General features: G+C 41.3%; 1 protein-coding gene across 2 annotated transcripts in view; it reads right to left on the bottom strand.

Annotated features, from left to right (window-relative positions):
- Window positions 1–752: 752 nt before the first annotated feature.
- pbx1a (pre-B-cell leukemia homeobox 1a) overlaps window positions 753–19,610 on the bottom strand; it is a 41,049-nt gene continuing 22,191 nt past the window's right edge. Inside the window, exons 3-9 of one of the 2 annotated variants that reach the window (XM_026373627.1) lie at window positions 9,934–10,178; window positions 8,367–8,557; window positions 7,989–8,124; window positions 7,473–7,632; window positions 6,442–6,554; window positions 5,152–5,241; window positions 753–2,711 (exon numbers count right to left, since the gene is read on the bottom strand). In XM_026373627.1, coding sequence (XP_026229412.1) covers window positions 2,619–2,711; window positions 5,152–5,241; window positions 6,442–6,554; window positions 7,473–7,632; window positions 7,989–8,124; window positions 8,367–8,557; window positions 9,934–10,178 — 1,028 coding nt within the window. In that variant the 3' untranslated portion in view covers window positions 753–2,618. The remainder of the gene's footprint in view (window positions 2,712–5,151; window positions 5,242–6,441; window positions 6,555–7,472; window positions 7,633–7,988; window positions 8,125–8,366; window positions 8,558–9,933; window positions 10,179–19,610) is intronic. The other variant, XM_026373628.1, reaches the window with a different exon arrangement.

Raw genomic sequence — 19,610 nt, 5'->3', positions numbered from 1 at the left:
GATTTTGATATTTATGGTGTCAAAGAGCAAAAACAATGTGCAAAATGACCCAGATATATGCCTTTCTTTCTTTCTTGTGTTAAATATGTATTAATTTGCAGCTGATATCTATCCCAAACAAATCCTCCTTTGAGTGAAGTTAAAAAAAAAGTATCTAGAGACTCACTAACACGACTTCAGTTTGATCTTTTCATGTGATTTGTTGACAATGAAAGACTTGTCCAGAATAGACATATGGTATCACTGTAGTCATGTGTTGCTTTATAAAAATATTCATATTGTAGAGAAGTACTACAGTTTCAGATTGAAGGGATTTGTTACTAACTTTATGTGGTCCTCACAAAAACCTACATTTTAAATGCAAACGTCTCACTTTTGTGTGATGTTATCTCAACTGATGTTAAATGTCCTTTCAATGTCACCTAATATTGATTTAAACATAGTTTACATGCACGTGCATTTGTGTCTAAGTGCATGTTCGTACATTAATATGTTGGACAGGAGCCATTACAGAAGGCAGGCACACTAACAGCAATAAAAGGGGGATGTCTACAGGCAGTCACTAACCTTGGTTGTCTTATCACAGTGTCTGCGATTACCATCGCGCCACTGATGCCTTCACGTGATGCTGAGCAAAACGACGGGTCTTTGCTCTCCCATAAAGTCCACAATAAAAAAATGCTGATGTATGGTCTTGCAGTATTACATATCATTTTTAATGTGTTGAAAACCCTTTTCCAACAAAGCAAGTCAAGCACAACAATGGTGCACATAAACACATGTTGAAAGTTCATGAGCTAATTCACGAGAGTAGGAAAACAAAAACAAAAAGGCTACATTAAGCATAACAATAAAAACAAAACAAAAAAAAAACAACAGAATACAAAAAAACAAATAGGCCACACAACATAAAAAGTGTCTATAAACAAGGTTAGACTGCTTAGAATACACATTATTAGACATAATGACATGTCCCTTCTTTAGTGTTTAATGTTTAACATTTACAATCTTCATAACTGGTCGATACTGAAAGAAATCAGTCTGATAGTAATGAGACAAGCATGAATTCAAATGTCTGCATTTGTTTTGGTGTCAATAGGCTTACTAAAGCAGTACCAGCAGAATAATATGTTGATTTATATGTAAATAAATGCCCAGAAGAGGACACAATGCAACCAAATATGGAACGTAACATCATCTTTACATCAACGTGTCCTCAGCTGAACAGCGTTTCAGGTACATCCAGATGCTTCTGTCATGGTCATGATAAGTGGCTCCGTGCTACAAGCATCTCTGGACCTGCGCTATATATTCAGCAGCAAGGATTCACTGTGTAAGCACGTAAAACTCTATTAACATAATGACTTCCCTGTTTAAGTGGATTGTGGTTCATGTATTGAAAAACAAACTGAGTTACAGATGTCTTTGACAAACTTTGTGTTGCGCCGAAAGTGATATTTCTTCTTGTATGTCGTTCAATGGGACAGTTTTATTCACGATTGTAGCACCAGAGCGAAATGACACAAGATGGAGATTTGAACGGGTTAAAAAAAAAAAAAGAAAACTATATATTTAATGACAAAAAACAAAAACAGAATTCTTTTTGACAGTTTTGTTTTGGTTACATCAGCATTTTGGCATCATCAAAACAGTTTTTTTCTGTGGTTGTGCTGATGGAAAACAATGCAAAAAATACATCCCATGATGGATTCAAGTAAATTAAAAACAGTTTTCTCTAAAAAATAGAGACAAATTTGTAACTCACTGTGTCAGAGAAGCCTGTAATTCTGTCATTGTCACTCTACCAAAAATGCTGCAGAACCAAAACCAACAGGGTGGAAAATAATTTGTGGTAAGTTGACATATCCTCCATCTTAATGAATGATGTCAAGCTTGTCTGATTTGATGACAAGTATTTATTTATTGTTTTACAGATAGCATACTTCACAGGGTTACCTTAGAGGTAAAATCTCCTGACAGAACTCTGTTTTTGACTCGTCGGAGACAGAGGGGAAGATGAACATAGGTTTTTTTTTTTTTTTTTTTTTTTTAAATCAAGCACACATTGTAAACAACTGAGCAAATATTTAGGTCTAAATGGCGTACCATTGAATAGGTGAGACAAGAAAATGTTAGGAAGGAGATGTGCCTCTTGTTTGCAAAGACAAAAATGTCATTTTTACAAAACAAATAATGGTCACTGACATTTTTTCTACTTTTTTAGTGGCTGAGAGGTAGAATGAAGTATTTTCAGTTAAAAGCAATGATTTGATTTATTTACTTTATCATATTTCATTTCATCATACAGAGTGAAAACATTACGAGTGAATAAGTAACCCCAGCCCTCTGAATATAATGTGAAATCTGTACAAACGTCTCCATTGATTGCAGTTTCATTTGGAGTTTTATTGTGAAACTCTTTTGTTTGTATCCCAAATGTCCAATGTTGTAAGCAGAGGAAATATTATTTATTTTTTTCTTGCTTGCTCTTTCACAGTAACTCTCCAAAGTGTGGGATAGAGGATTCCTTTGTTTAATACTGTGAATTTCAAGGTCAGTCCATGTTTTTGTTATTTTGTTTTTTTTATTTTGTAGATGAGGTGTGGAGATGGAAATATTCAATTGGAAGTATCTGAATGAACGCTCCCGGGTCCTTCTGTGGGTGATGTCACTGACGAAGGAGTCGGAGCATCTTGCCAGCCACCATTTGTCTGTGGAGATAAGAGAGGATGCTTAATGGTAACACAGTGTACTGCTTGATACAACGTGGGTATAAGAGTATCTTTGAGGATAAGGTTGGTGCTCAGTATTTCAAAATTTCTCACAGCTTATATATTAACTTCAAAAAACAGAATTAACATTGAATTGATCCCACTAACTATATTCACTCACTTCATATATCCCACTCAGGAGCCAGGAGATGTTTAGCTTAGCTTATCATAGAGACTAGGTGATCACAGCCTGACTCTGTCTAAAAGTTCACAATGAACCTGGCATCTGGTATAATACAAACAAATAATAATAATAATGATTTTAAAACTATTAAGAAATCACTGTTCCAAGCCAAAAACAACATCAACAACATATATTTGTACTTTCCATTTTTCTATTTTTTTTTTTTGAGCAAAACAAAAAAATTAGAGATCTTTGGAGTTGTGGTAGACATATTTTTAGACATTCCTCCTCCTCCCAGTCTGTCCGCCACGTTAACTTTACTGTGTCCTGGCTGGAGCCTCACATTAAACAGACAGCGTAGGGAGTGGTGTCGATCTTCTCAACCAATGCTCAAGAAAGCGAATAAGTACATTGCCCAAAAACTTCAAGATGAACTAGTATATGCTATTCTCATATAATCATACATGTTTTGTTTTATAGAAAGTATTCAGAATGTAGGAAAACTGCTTTACATACAGAGATGTTTTTTCCCTGTCTATCTGTCCTCCAGCTATTCTAACAAAGCACAATGAAAATTGACAACCCCTGTTTTCATAAGGATGTTCATTAAAAATATTCTTGTGCCACTTCCCTCATTTCTCCCTCTAAACAGCTGACACAACGTGAGATAAACAGAGGAGATGAAACACGGACCTCTCCTACAGAATATCTCAGAAAATACCCCTGAGATGGTTGATAAAAGAATAAATTATCACAATAAATAATAGCTCTTTAAAATGGAGGCCTTCTCAAATCATGATAAAAGGTTGACTAAAGACCATTAATTGCAATTTTCACACTAGTGAGAGCTGGAAATGTGCTTTGGCAGCCTCTTATTTCCAAACCCTGTTATTTTGCGTAAAGACTGTCTGTCATCTTATTCAGAAGCAAAAAGGGAAAAAAGAAAGAATGATTTAAAAAAAAAAAAAAAACATTTCCAGTCTCTGAGAGAGGCAACACCCACAAGCAATTTGAGGGGTGTAATTGCTGTTCAAGGATAAAGAAGGAGAGACAAATCATACGAGTTCAGTCAGTAGCTCTTAGAAAGAAAAATATATCATCTGGGTTAAATAAATAAAAGCACTTCATTCACAACTCCTACTGAAAGACAACAATTTTATAAAAGAACTATAAGAGCCTCATATCATCATCAACAATATGCACTATGGTTGCTTTTATTTTTTAAATCTTCAACAGTAAATTTTAGTTAAGTACTTCTGCTCTCTCAGCCTCAAGTGTCACACTGTATCTCCTGAATGCATGAATGCCTGATATTTGTATGTTGGCTTATGTTATTATATGTAAATTCAGACTTTATTATATTCAATTCTTTAGCCCTATTTTGTCTTTCTTGTGTTTTCACATCACATTTGAGTCACAAACACAGAAGTTAATTTAACATGCCAAATAATAAATTCTGGCTTATTGCTTTTGTCTGCTTTGTCTGGTCCCACTGACCAACACACCGTGGCAATATATTGAACACCCCTTTCAAGTTGAGCCTGTTGCACATTGTAACTGGCTTGATGCACCCATGTTCTTATTTTAGCATGAGGGGTGTTACAGGCTTGGCTGTCAGTGTCGCTGTTCCTGTGGAAGAATGATCTGACCAATGTGCTTGGACTGCTAGCCCAAAGCCCCGCTCTTTCTGTCCCTGTGACTGTCGTATTGACTCTGTTCAGCCCCATGCAGCCTGTCGTTATGGATCTACATGCTAACACACTGCCTCCAGTGTTGCCTGTTCTGCCCTGCCCCGCCCAGCCCAGCAAGGAGACCTAGAAAACTGGCCCAGCCTTTGACAGGCTAGTTAAAGAGTTATTTTAAGAATTAGCAACTGGGAACTTTTTTGTAAAGTCAGCCACAGAGGGGATGAGAGGTATGATTTGTCCTATGGTGCCAATGTGGGAGCAGCATTGGGAGGCAAGATGACACCCGTGTCCTTGTTCCTGTCGACTGCAGGTGTCTCGCTAACACTAATATCTTCCGACAGACTAGGAGCATGTCCAGCTACTCAGCCTGGTAGCTGCCTCATTGCCTGCCACGTAGGGCACGGCAAGAGCAGGGGAGGGGGGAACTGGACAACTGCCCAAGTGGCATCTGAGTATGTGCAACGAATTACACAATATTATAGACATCCTGCAATTGGGGAATCATTGCAAAGTAAGACAGCACAGAAAACACAGAGAAGCACAGAAGGAGATTGTTTACAGGTCTTACGTTGATGCCCTGTGGACTGTACATCTGGCTGGCTGCGAGGCTGTCACTGTATCCTCCGGTCTGGCTGATAACATGGCGAAGGGTATCCACCTGGAACCACAGGGACACACAGACAAAAGGCCTGGTCAGACAAAGGCTCTGGATAACAAAGACAGCCATGCACAAGGAAAGGTCAGCCTGATAGTAAAAGGGTACCATAAACAGGAAAAGGTTACAAACAGTGAATCATAACGATTTGGCTGCTATTACAACATGTTGATAACAGATGTTGGAAAAGGACAAAAATACAAGAATCAAAACATTAGGTCGCTAATTATGAATGTATTTGCAGCTGTAGCAAAATAATACATCAAAATCAATAAAATCAGACTTTAAATCCAATGCTCCTTTTTACAACACTGAAGCAAATGCTCTGAAGAAGCCGCACATCGATAAACACTGACCTCAAAAAGCAGTCAGTAGAAATATGGTGTACCTGAAGTCAAATGTTCAACTGGTGAGTTTGGTTTTACTGGAATACTCTTATTTCCTTGTTCTTGATCGGATTCACTGGAAGCTGCTTTGTAGCTTTTGGCAGCCAACTAGGTTTTGCATGAAAACACACCTATGAATTTCACAATAAATCAGACTACTCTACTCAAGAGGCCAGTTTAGACCAAGTTGTACTTTTCTTTTTACCTTCTTTTTAATTGCACATCCCTAAGAGTGAGACCATCAGAAAAATAACCCTTTTAAAAGAACATGACTTTGAATAATTAAAGGCCAACCCTGAAGACTTCTTTACCTCCTATAAGGGTCGTTCCTTTTGCATATTCATGAATGACCTAAAGCATTTGGAGAGCCGATCTGAATAGAGAAAGGGGGGAAAGATAAAGAAATGATGCCAAAAGCTGTGAAACTAAATGAGAATATCACCCTGGGTACTGATTGCTTAATCTGTGATGAGAGTTGTAACACTTGAAACACTGGGTTGGGGATCACTGTCCACTGGGGCAAGGTCAGGGAGCTACAGTGCACCAGTGGCTATGCGAACTCTTGTCAGGAGCGCTGATGAGTGCTGCACCATTTCCAAAACTGTCTGCAGTTGTCTACTCAGCTATGGGTTGACAATGGCTCCTACATTAATGTAACGCTTCAGGCTAAGTTTAACCTCTGTTTCATTGTGTAGGTCAAGTCACTATGTGTATCTACGCCCAGAGACTGGGCAGATGTTGAACAAAATTGAATGTCATCTAAAGAGTTTTTGAGCTTTGAGGTTATGTCACACACTAAACTTAGAGCGACGCCTACCTGGGATTGTATGTTGGCCCCAACCTGCCCCCCTTGGTATGAGTCCCCATTGAGAGACTGCACACTCATGAACAAGTCTCCGGAGTTTGACATGTTAAAAGAGCCAGCAGAACCTGAGAATACATAGAGGCAGAGAAGAAGAAAGGAAACAAGAGAGGAGGACAAAGACAAGAGAGAGAGAGAAAAAAGGGAAGAAGACAGGGACAGAGAAAGGAGTTTAAATGAACATGCATAAGCTAAAGTGCATTAAGTGGGTTAGTTCGGGAGGATGGCAAGCATCATGAAAAAGACTTCTTTCTCCAAATCTGCACACTACAAATGCAATAAGTGCACATTAAAAAGGAAAAATCTACCAACAAGAACAACGAGGCAGAAGATCATCGAAAATGTTTTGAGTCCAGTTAAAACAAGCCTTATGGATTATATTGTTGTTAAACGTCCTTGCCGCTGGTGTTTCATTAAGGAAGTAATAACTGATCTGCAGGAAGACCCAAAGAATTGTCTTCGTCCTTTAATGGACCCTAGTTCCCCAGATGTAAAGAGACAATCACGTAACTTGATTTCAACACCCGGTCCTAATCCAATACAGTTGCACAGTCTCTATATGACAAAAGACTCCGCTTGCCCTCTGAGCAGCTTAATGGCATGCACGAGGTCAACCGGACAAGAGGCAGGAAAAATTAGCGTCCATGAGACCAAGAGGTCAATAACAGACAGAGAGAGAAGAAAGAGAGAGAGCGAGAAAGAAAATGAGTGAGACAGGCAGAGAGAAAAGGCAGAGGAGCAAGAGATAGAATGAAACGCGAAGAACTAGAAAACCATACCATATTACTGGATTAGTTAGGGAGAAGAAGGGCCATCTGTTAGTCTAAACAGTACCAGAGACTGACTTCTTGAGTTGCAGCTCAGGTATGAGAACGTTATCCTGCTCTATTCTGTGATTCTACCTGTTCTAGTATCAAAAAACAATTATCTGCTGATTCTTCTATCAGTAAAGCTTCTGGTGATAAAACCAAAAATCTGACGCTCACCTGCTGAATTGGGAGTTGATGGGGAGTTTGCCTGGCTGCCGTGAGCTGACACACTGGTTGCATTGACTGCAGTCCTCGCTGCATACATGTTGGCCTCTTCTTGGAACTTGCCTATGTTTTTCTTGTATCGGATTCTCTTGTTCCCAAACCAGTTTGATACCTGTCAAGACATCAGAGACAATATGCAGAAGCTCAATTATAATTGCTAAATTAAGCTCATATTTGTGCAAGGAAGCCAACCAACGGAAGAGTAACTCTTCAAATACATTTTCATAATACTTTTCTTGCAGTTTTAAATATCAGCTCTTGTGTTGCCAGTGTGTGGATTATGACTGTGACATCCTTCCACACATGTGCACTGAATCACTGCAGTCTGCAGACATGCTGCACATAACAAAGTATTCATTTTTTGGTATGTGCAATACAAATCTGGCTCCTTCTTTTCTCCTTCTTAACTTCCGACCAAATCATGAACCACATAATAAGTAGACTAGATAACTTGTTTATTCTTATTACCTGTGAGACTGTGATGCCACATTTTTTGGCCAGTTCTTCTTTTGCCTCTTCGCTAGGATAGGGATTACTGAGATGGGAGTAAAAGTACTCGTTTAGGATCTCTGTCGCCTGTTTGTTGAAGTTCCTCCTCTTTCGTCTGGACAAACGGCAAGCAGCAAAGAAAAAGGGCAGAACTAAATTTAGTAACATACTGTATACGGAGTAAACCAATAAATGCAACAGGTCTATCTCTTGTGACTTAATTTATCTACAGTAGCTTATGTAAAAGCAAAAAAGAAAAGTTTTGTTAAAGTGCAAAATAAACTGAATCTGAAGAATTGATTTTTAAGTAACCAGTCACATGTACACATACACACACACACACACACACACACAGACCTGGCGTCAAGGAAGCGCGAGCGCAGGATCATGACGGCCTCGCAGGTGCTCTGTTTCAGCTGCATCTGGATGGAGCTGAACTTGCGGTGGATGATGCTGACCATGCGCTCAATCTCTTTGGGCGAGATGGGTCGTGTTCGAGACTGCTCCCTCAGCAGGTTCATCACATGGGTGGTGAACTCATTGCACGCCTGGATGCACAGACAGACAAGATTCATAAAAAGAATAACTATCACAGAGTCTCGACAGCTCCAGACAGAACAAAAGGATGAAATTGGATTCTGGAGAGGCTGCACCTTCACTTGTAGGCCTTGGCCTTGTAGAAGCAGTGCTGACAGTCTAACAGCAGCAGCGTTGGAGGTAATAAGAATAGTGTAGATGAAAGCAGCAGACACAGCGCTATGTTTCACGCCAAACAAATGTGGCAGTGGAGTCATACAGTGAAGGCAGTGAGATTCGCAGTGCTCTGAATATTAAAAAGACTTCTCTTCAATGGAAGCGAAAATGTGACAAGTGAAGTGAAATCTAAAATGACAGCAGGCTTTCAGTCCCGTTCACGTTCAAGAGGTTTAAACTGTCTCCCTCTCTTTTCACTCCATCTTTCAGTCTACCTCGTTCTCACTCCGTCTGAATCAGTCACTGGATATAACTGCATTCAGAGTCAAGGTGTCTGTTGCTTGTCAACACCAGGGTTACGTCAGTCAAAGTGATGCACTGAGCAGCCGTTCTGCTTGCACACACATGCCAGCCACTACTCACTCATACGCGTGCGAGGTGTACGTAGCATGGTGACATAAAAATGCTCAGGTGTATATTGACTGTGACAGTTAGCGGTGACTAGCCTTCCTCTGAGAAGATGATAAACCCAGAACGCTTTGACTTTCGAGGGAATGACAAGATGTTACAGTCTTTGGAAAGGAGCTCGTGTGTGACTGATATAATGGCTGCTTGCCTGCTGAAGATAACATCTCTGAAAGCTTGGCTTGTCATGAGTTGCTCTGTGAGAGCTGATCTCAACAGCATTTTACTTTCAAAAAATCTCTTGTAAATATCTCATCAATGTTTTACACCAGCTTTTTTCCATGGAGCTCATTTCAATACGCCTTGGCCAAAGGCCAAAAAAGCACTGGACACAATATAGGGCTATTTCAATGTTGAGTTTTACATTGACAACTGTAAACGATTTAGTAAACATCAGCTGTGGCATTGTTTCTTTCTCTTGGTTTCATCAGTGTATCGCCCTAATAAATTTCCCTTAAATACTGATGTAAAATACACTGTCACACCAAAAGGAAGACGTCAACACTCAGTCACAGCAATACAAAGGAAACTCTTGAGTGTGAACTATGAGATAACACTAAAATTTTTAATCCAGACATGCTTATGCATATACTTTCTAAAGCTGGGTCTCCAATTAATTAAAAGCTCCTGGTCATTATAACATCTTGCTGTGCAAAATGTGCAGCAGTCTGATGGAGCTCATCTGTACTGTACTTGAACTATTACCGGAGCTGCAAAAGCTGGGGATGGAAGGTTAGTGTCATAAAAACAGTGTCCTCATCCCCACCTGTTCGTACTTCTCCAACTCTGTGTGGTATATTTGTCGGATCTGAGACAGCTTGGCCCTGTAGTCGGAGTGCTCTGCTGAGTTGTCAGCACCAACGCCGCCAGTAGCCGCCGCCGCAGCTGCTGCAGCTGCCGAACCGCCACCTTTCTCCGGGCCGGCCACACCCTCTGCCAGCAGCATGTTGTCCAGTCGCATCAGCTGGGGATCTGGGGGCTCCTCCTCCTGGGCACCTCGGATGCTGAGCACTGTGGACACACAAAAATGAAATTTTATTATATATACTAATACAGTGATACTGGGAACTCTAATATGTTGTAAATTACTCATTTTAAAGATGAATATGGCAACCGAACAACAAGACAGACAGACTGAGAGAGTCTTTTACTATCTCTCCTACTCCAGCCTTCCAAAGTGACTTAAGTGAACTGAAGGTGGTACTGGCCAAAGTGAAATATAGCCGTCATTTCAATAGTTCAAGTCTGTGCCATAAAAACCTGCAGCCTCACAGAGGCTGGCAGCTAGGGAAGACCATAAAACCATAATTTCATTGATTCTATCATTTCATGTAAAAAATTAACACAGACTTCTCCCACAGTTCATCTTTCATTGCACTCCTTATGCTCAGACTATGCTTTGCCTCTGGCTGGTGGCTTTATTATCTTGTAAGATGTTGTCTACATAGGAAAACAAAGTAATGACACAAATCTGGAACAGTAATTCAAAGACACATGGCTGATATAAATCGCTTCAAGAGATTACAGAATTCAAGCAAATAGTTCCTAGATGAAGATACGCGGACTGGAAATATGAAAACTACTTAGACACAGTAAAGGTAATAGATCAAAAAAATCACAATAATTGGATTGGACTTAATTAGGATGACTAATATTATACCGTAACCTTTTGCTTAGATCAACATGAAACTTTCATCTAGGGTACAAGAAACTAGAATATCGGTGTTGTACTAGCACACCTGTAGACCGTGGACAGTACAAATACAAAAACCAGGCTGCTGACATTTTGAGTAATGCTATTTTCTAAAACCTACAGGTGTTTCACCATATTTTTTAATATTAAGATCAGTTCTTGCCCTGCCTCTTTCTGCCACCAGAAGGCTCCCTTGGTAAGGCAGCAGAGCGTCCTGCTTTTCAAAGAGGTGCTGAAAACAGCCGACCAGGTGCAGCCCTCCATTCCATCCACTGTCTTCAAGGACAAAGACAAAGCTCACGCTGCCACAACATTTTTCATGCACACTTTAATCTACACATCTATCAAAATGTTTCAGGGGGACAATCTAATACTACATACTATATGTCGCTTCCATGATGACTGTAGACAGTGAGGGTAAATGACAGGTTGTGTGACGGAGCAGCGGAGCCATATTGCAGCTCACAGGCTTCGGTCCCAGCAACGGTTCTTTTGTAACGAGGATGTAAGGTTGAGTCGCCCTGTGACCTTTCTGGTGAGCAGGGGGTCCAGATGGATTCCCAGGGCCGCGTGGAGTGCTTGTCTACCCTATTCCTGTTTTTTTTTTTTTTTACTCCCCACCCCCTTTTCCTTCCCCTCTCTTTTACTCCTCCAGCAAAAACATCATCCATTCCCATCAGCTCCAACACGTGAGCAGCTCAGCTCAGGAGGCAAATGTCAATGGCTATCAGACGGCTGCAAAAGGTCAGAAGTTCAGATGGGGAGCAGACTTGTGTATGTGTGTCTGTGTGGGCGCATGTGCACATGGGCTGGTAGATGAATATGTGGATATTTTTCATGTGAATCACACCAGCGGGAAATTATAACACTCACCAATTTGATTCTGACAAAATAGTGGCACATCCCAACCAGAGGGGGAATCTAATGAGCCTAAGAGTGATTTATTCATTCCCTCCAAGTCCCAGAGTGCACAACTAAAAGCATGAAATGGATTAAATAAATACAATTAATAAGGAAAATCAAACAATTCACTGTGCTGTAGCATAATTACCCTACCCACAGCCATCAGCTTTATTTATTTCAGTTCAGTAATAGCAATGAAATCGATTAGACCTCAATGCCAGTCAGAGTGCTTATTGTGAACTCTGCAACCATGGACTATACATTAACATAATCACCTGACAGAGAGAAGTGCCCCCTATTACAATACATCACATGCTTCCAACATTTGTATAATCACATAAATACCCTTTAATATACACTTTCTACTCTTTGTAGCAACAAAGACATGGAGTCCATACTGCTGTACGATTCTCTTATTCCGTGGACAATCACAGATTAGTATCTATAAAGGAACATGGCCATCATCTCATCTTGATCATTACCGACAGACTTAATTGAACAATGAGAGGACACAATTCCCCTCTCTGTCACTTCCTCTCTCGTTCCCTCCTTCCTCCCTCTCCTCTCCTCCTCTCCTTCTCTTTGTGCACACTCTTTTATAATTCCTTCCTTGAGATGTGGGCACTAAACCCAAAAGGCAAGGCGTAAAAAAAATGAATATGTATCATAAACAATTCTCAAGCCGTTTCCCGAATAATGAATGGAATTCTAAGAATAAGCCTTTGTTTTGGTTATTGACTAAATTAATTTCTGCTGTTTTACTTCCTTAAGAGCTGGCTCGTACCCACCGCCACAGTGCCTGCTGTTTGCAGACAACGGGAGTGTAAATAAACATAACGATTAAGCCACCCACTCATACACGGAGAATCAAGGTGCACACACGGGCAAACACATTACACAAACAAACACTTTGTGCACGAACGTAAGCCCTCGTGCAGGCACACACAGGAAAAATACACAGCTATGCACATTGGCAGACTACCCTGAGCACCCAGCCTGGCGCCCTGCGAGTGCTTTTAAATGAAAACATGTTTAATTAATGATGTTGAAGTATTCTGTCACAATTAGGAAGATTTACTGTCAAACAAGGCAGCAGTGATGTCCCTGACAGTCATGATGAAAGTTTACCCTTCTTGCCTCTGACTGGCAGCTAGCAGCCAACGCTGGACTAGATCCATATCCCATCAATACAGTAATGCAATACACTCCGGAGCACTGTAGCGTACATGAGCGTGCGTATGTGTGTGTTCCTTCTTGCCTAGCTCGTGTCCACATCACATGACCCCCGGTGAGGGTCAGGCAGTGGCTCTGCTCTCTATTGATTGTGTGGGCTCACGTCATCTAGGGTTTCAGCAGTTAATAAATCAGGCCTGCTCCTGACACAACAGTGTACGTGTGCGTGCGTGCGTGCGTGTGTGTGTGTGTGTGTGTGTGTGGGCCTGTCACGAACCAGTCAGTAGGAGTGAAAGCGACAGCCACATGATAATGTAACATCACCACCATTCATCCCTGCCACACAGCATTCTGAGACAAAACAACAACAACCTGGGAACCTGAAAAAAAAGCAGCATGATTTACAGCAGACATGACAAGTATCACTGATACAAATTCTCCCCTCCCCGCTCCTTCAAGGAGTTCAGCATCCTGCTCTCATCTGCATACGATACAGGCTCAATAAAGCGCTCTTTATAAGATGCAGCACCGTTCCATATTTCACGCTGACCTACACGGCAGAGCTCAACTACAGTGCTGAGCGATGCTATTATCATTACTGAGAACACTAAATGAACATTATGTTGCATTATATCCAATTTACTGTATATGTGGTCATTTCTGCTAAATTGAATCTGGGCTTCAATAAAAAAAAAAAAAAAAAAAAAGGAACAATCGTTATGAAATTGCTAATCATAGCTCACTGTGTATGAAAACAACTGCTGTATTCTAAATATTGTGTTATTCAAAATAGACTTAAATGATCTTTACTGTATTTGCACTTAACTGTAGCTGAAAGCTACAATTGTGATGTATTCACTAGCTAATGGGACATTTTCTTGGTCCCAAAATGTCCCTCTCCATCATCAGATAATGAGAAGCTGCTAAAGGAGGACTCCGCTGTTTAATCAGACTTTAGCATTAACTCTTTTTAAAACTGTTTAATGTGTGGACGATAATAAAATAAAAACATAACATTCAACATCAGCAAGGTGAAAGGAAATAATGTAGTGTAATTTAATATTAAGATTAATTATGCTAGTAGCAGCTATTGCAGCTATGGTAGCTAGATTAGAGCTACATTAGCTGCTACTAGCTTTATGCTACAAAAAGAGCTTTAATAAAGAAAGCACAATATATATCCAACATTGTGTTGTGAATGCTGTTCAAATGGTCTTAAATGTCCTGTGCTGTAAGCTGAACCGCCCTGGTTTTGTGGTCTATCCATGAACTCCTGGGAAACTTTCTCAGGCCCAAAATGTTCCCTCCATCACCAGATAATGGGAAGCTGTACAGCCTTAGTACACAAGGGCATAGTCATAAAGCACCTCTAAAACAGCTTTATGTTTTATCAGCCATCTCAAGTATCATGTGCAGAAAGGTGGTGGTGGGGGGGCAGAGCTGGAGTGTTGTGTCTGACACTGGGTTGGGGGGGATGGAGGCGATGGAGGGGGGATACCAAGGACAAGGGAAAAACACCAAAGAAATACTGGAGGGACAGGCGCAGACGAGGAGATGTGGACGGCACAGGCACGAGGAGAGGACGAGTGATGGAGGGAGAATGAAAGGCGAAAAATAGAAATGGAATAGGAAAGTGAGGTGTCAATTAAAAAAATGAACCCCGGCGCATTTGGGAGGTGACAGCTGGTGGGAGACGAGCTGACAGGCGTCACATTAGGCGGATTTGGTGGCCGCTCCCCTCATCCCCTCCTTTCCTTTTCCCTCCTCTCTCCCTCTGTCTCCCTCTCTGGCTCTTTTCTCCACTGGCAATCGGTAGTTTCTCATGCGGCAGCAGTGGCGGCGGCGGCGGCGGCGGCGAACGAGGCAAGAGCTCAGCTTGGTGTTTTTCAGAACAAGTTCCCCCTGCAGCTACTCCTAATAACGGTAATTATCGTCATCATCGGAGGCTTAAGCAGGCCAGTTTGAGGCCTGAGGGGCCGGCCTGATAATGAGGCAGCGAGCGCCAGAGGAGAAGACCATTCAGAGCACCGCCCCGCCACCAACGCGGAGCACTCCCATTTAAAAGCCTTCATTAAAATAATTCATTATTCAAAATAGGCAATATATTAGCCCCCCGGCTGTCAGCCTTTCTTAAGGTGTCTTAAAATATATATCTTCTTGATTGAATCACACTCATGCAGAGGCCCATGCAGTTCTAACAGCTCCGGGCTGCACTGGAAACCACGCTGGCTGGATAACTGTGGAGAAGTCACGAGCTCGTGGGGCGCTGTGAGTGATCTACGCAGTCATCCCGCTATCAGTGAGGCACAGGCAACTCTATGGAGAAAGAGCGGTCCACAGGAAAACAGGAAATACACAAATCACTGCTCACACCAACATTTGGATAAAGCTTGAACAATGGACAGGTGACAGGAAGGTGTTTGGAAATCCGACCTTGCATGTTACAAGTGCTACATGGCCAGGACCCTAAGGGCTAGTAATGCTCAACAGAAGATGCTTGTTGGGTGGACAAACAGTTTTGGAAACGTCGCAATAAACATTAACTACATCCAGCAATTTTTGTAACTTACTGAAGTCAACAATCACATGTTCACACTCACACAGTCCTACATAATCAGACATCAAACATTTTATATGTGCTTCTGTTCTAGCACTGCATGGACGTCAGACCTGCAGCCCATCATGATGCTACGTGTTTTATATGTCTTGAAAGAAGACCAGTTTTTTTTATCTATGAATCTATAAATCCCATATTTTCATTTCGCTAATTTCACTTAGCAAATGTAAGATGAGTTTGGAGATTTGATAAAAGAATAAGTAAACATGACTAAAAACCTTAAGATTTAAAGTCAACTTTGTTATACTTGAATCTGGAGGCACATTGGTATGTGCCTGTTGGCACTCAGCAAGTACTGCAGTTACTCAAAGCTTTAGGATGTTAATATATTATATATATATTATATATGTATTTAGTTAATATGAAAACAAACAAAAAAAAAACAAAACAGACTGCCATATATTATTACGTGCAACGTTACAGACTTCCTTAATGTTACGAATTTGTCATCTGCTTCCAGAAACAAATGCCAGCCTCTAGTCAGATGACAACCAGCGTACTGATGCTATCCCGGGCAACAGTTGGTGAGGAGGTGATGTGTGAAGCGTCTGGAGCCAGGAGAAGATGGTCCATGACAGTTAGCATCCTGCCCTAACCGTTGCCCTACAAGCTTTCCCCGCGCACCAGGACAACACATGAAACAAGAGGTTCGGTAACACAATCCTCCTCAAGTCCCCGTGGTGTGTGTTCCTGTGCATGGCACATTTCATAAGGCTCCGCTCTTTGACTGGTGATGAGTTTATGCGAAGGTAATTAACAGTAATTAATCCTTAATTACAGCAATTAGCAGAGTCGCAGTAAATTAAGCCACATCTGGAGGCACGAAGCAGGGCTAGACAAGTAGAGGATGGATTTTTGACAAGGGGGGAGACGCAGAGACCATATGACTGAGATTGTTTAGGTATACCTGGGTCTAGGTCTTTTGGGACTTGTCATACACGGTGTGATCTCAGAGGTAGGTGATGGGGCAGGGTCTGATGAACACAGAGGGCTGAGAGAGGAGGTTCATTTCAGAACTAAATTGTTTCATCTCAGGGAGAAAGGCTCCCTTAAGCTACCATGCAAGGACACCCACCATATGGCCGCTCGTAGACATCGGCTGATAGTGCTTGTGGTTCTGCTTCACTGTGCTTGGCTTCACTCAACATGTGAACATGCATTTTACACAACACTACGAGAAATGAAAGCTGGCTTGAAGTTTGCCTCTCTGGAAGAGAGGCAAAAAAAAAACGACACCGTCTGTTTAGAAGGTAAAATACACAGGACAGAAACAAAGACATAGTGCTGATACATTAATATTACTCTGTACAGAGTCTATTCAGAGTCGCATGGTTTAGTATTTACTATCCTCTGCTATTAAAAAAGAGTCTGAGTACCTACTTAGATTATCCCAAGATGCATTTCATCTCCACAGGGAGTGATAGCTTCCATGATGACAGTGCTCCTCTCCATAAGACACAAGTGGTCACTGAGTGCTTTGAATAGCATGATAATAATATTAGCCATATGCCAATGCATCTTCTGGAAATAGACACTGCATGATCCTATTGTCTTTTCTATATTTAGATCCAATCCAAACTAAGCATCTACGTATATACAGTATCTGTGCACGGAGGTCAGTGTAGTGTTACGTCAGAGAGTAAATATGCTACATCCGAGCATCCAGATGAACAGACCGAGCAACGTCAGCTGTGATAAATGTTGACTGTGTGTTCTTCTCAAATGTAGCTCTGATGCTTTTAGCTTTAGCTCCGCTTTGTTGAGAGCAACCCAGATATTTTCTTCTCTAAATTCTTGTTTCCCAGAGAAAAGGCGTGAAGCTCAGGGTCAAGTTCAGGTCGTTGCAAAGCTAAAAATATTAGTAGCTGCAACCATCCTAATGTTTGATACAGCAGACTGTAAGGTGCTGTTAATATTGGAACACTCCAGTCGGGTAAATAGTCTCTCCCTGCATTTATCAGGGAGCCTCCCATCAAGGAAAAATAAGTTAAACCGACTTTAGTCTGCTGCGTGTGCACTTTGTTTAGATGCTGCCACAACTGCAGAAATCCCTGTGAGGTTTACTGTTTTGCCAGGCCTGGTGGTCAAAACACTAGTGATGCTTATCCTGCCTCTAGCTGTCAGACGTGAAGAACTAAGTGAGGGATCACTGTCCATTAGTGAGAGCAGCTCCATTTCATTTGCTCTGAGTTATTTTTTTAGTCAAACAGTCTTGTTAACATCTGTTTGTAACCTGCTTGGAGTGTTTTGTATAAAATAAATCAGTGGCTGAACATTTTAATACACAAAATAGAGCACTTAAAAGACTAATGAAGGCACTTCTTTGCATACACCTCACCTGACACTACCAGAACTGTCCTAATGCAGAAATAATGCAAATAATATTTGACTAATGTTTGCTATGAGGCTTCTTACTCATTCGGAGCAAAGGTAAAAATGTTTGTGGCGATGCTGAACGAGTGCATGTGTGTGTGTGTGTGTGTGTGTGTGTGTCTTAGGGGGTCAACTTGGGACAAAGGTTTGAAGTTTTTACAATGAATATGATGATGCAATGCCTCTAGGCAGAAAGAGAGGGAGAAACACAGAGGCAGAGAGTGAATGTGTTTACAGCAGAGGTAGTGGTCCAGGCAGTCTAAGTGGCCTGGCTGGCAGGCGTACCACACCACTAGCGGATAAAGCCTAGTCATTAATCACAGGCCTGTGGGATCGTCCCACTGTAGCAGAATACTGGGTCAGAGGGAGCTCCTGCTGTCAATCAGCAATGAAATGTGTGTGTGAGTGGAGTGGGACAGTAAGCGGGGGAGCGTGTTTTCGATGAGAATGTGTCATTTCGCCTCCAGCTACAAAAAGCATATAATACTTATGAATTAATGCATTAATGCAAACACCAGTGTGCAAGTGCGAGACGTAATTTACATGAAAGGCATATCGAGTCAACCGTTGGGAATGAAAGCAACATTTTCTGCCCTAAAAGCTGAGGTTTGATTTTAAAAAATAAAGACAACACTGCTCTCTGTAAAATGAGCAAACCAATATAAAATTCAGACAGCCCTGTGGCATCGGCGGCACACGCCAGAAACATTAATATCCCATTCAAATAAGAGCATGGGTATGACACGGGTCTGCTTAATGCATGTTGACCCACTTTTTTCGTGCTGCAGTCAATGGCTCGTATATTGTCATCACTGTTCACAAACACAGTTCTACATCAGGTACATCACATTTTTTACTGACTTTAATTCACAAAAGCACCTGCTGAACCATTCACTACCTGGATCACTATGCCAGGCGACAAGGTCAACAGTACCTGTGTGACTCTTCTTTCACACTGCTTCTCATGATACACCGTATGTACATGCAGTGAGACACTTTTATCCATCCTTGGTTACTTCTATCGTCTCTTGCTCGTCTACAGCTTGTTAACATTTTGTTGATCCAACACAAGGTCATGCAGCACTTGCACTGACGCAGTGGACAGCTCTGTCAATATAGTGAAGTGTATATGCAAACAGTGTACTTTTCTACAGTGTGGAATGATCAATACAACACCGTATGAACCATGTGTTTATATAAATAAGTCAATAGCATGTAAAACCTTAACTAAAGTGAAGCCGCAACATTACCAAATGAAATCACCTCTGCAGTACTAGTGCACACTGGTCAATAAATGTTTATACAGCTGCTGTAATGATAATGTTGACACAATAGCCCTTAATTTCCATAGAGCTGCTCCCTTTGAATGCAGACTTTAAAAAAAAAAAAGTGTCAGTAAATCATTTCACTACGTTTGTGTCTGCATGTTGGAATTTCAAATGTTGCCTTCAGGGGTTGAACCTGCTCAGATGGCACTGAGCTACTGAAAAGAAGAAGAAGTGTTGGTAAAGAGCCACAGTCTGCAGCAAAGCATCCAGCAGTCAGATAGCTGTAACCATGGAAACAGCGTCAAACCCTCCATCAGTCCATTTCAGCCAGTTCACCAAACTGGTGCTGAGAGCAAAATACTCAACTTGCATCAAAAATCATGACCCACCAAATACTGTCTTCATTTTATTTGAAA

This window comes from Anabas testudineus, chromosome 17 (genome assembly GCF_900324465.2).
Source record: "Anabas testudineus chromosome 17, fAnaTes1.2, whole genome shotgun sequence".
Classification (NCBI taxonomy): Eukaryota; Metazoa; Chordata; class Actinopteri; order Anabantiformes; family Anabantidae; genus Anabas; species Anabas testudineus.
Note: the sequence above shows the minus strand (reverse complement) of the source record. Positions and strands in the feature narration are given on the sequence as shown.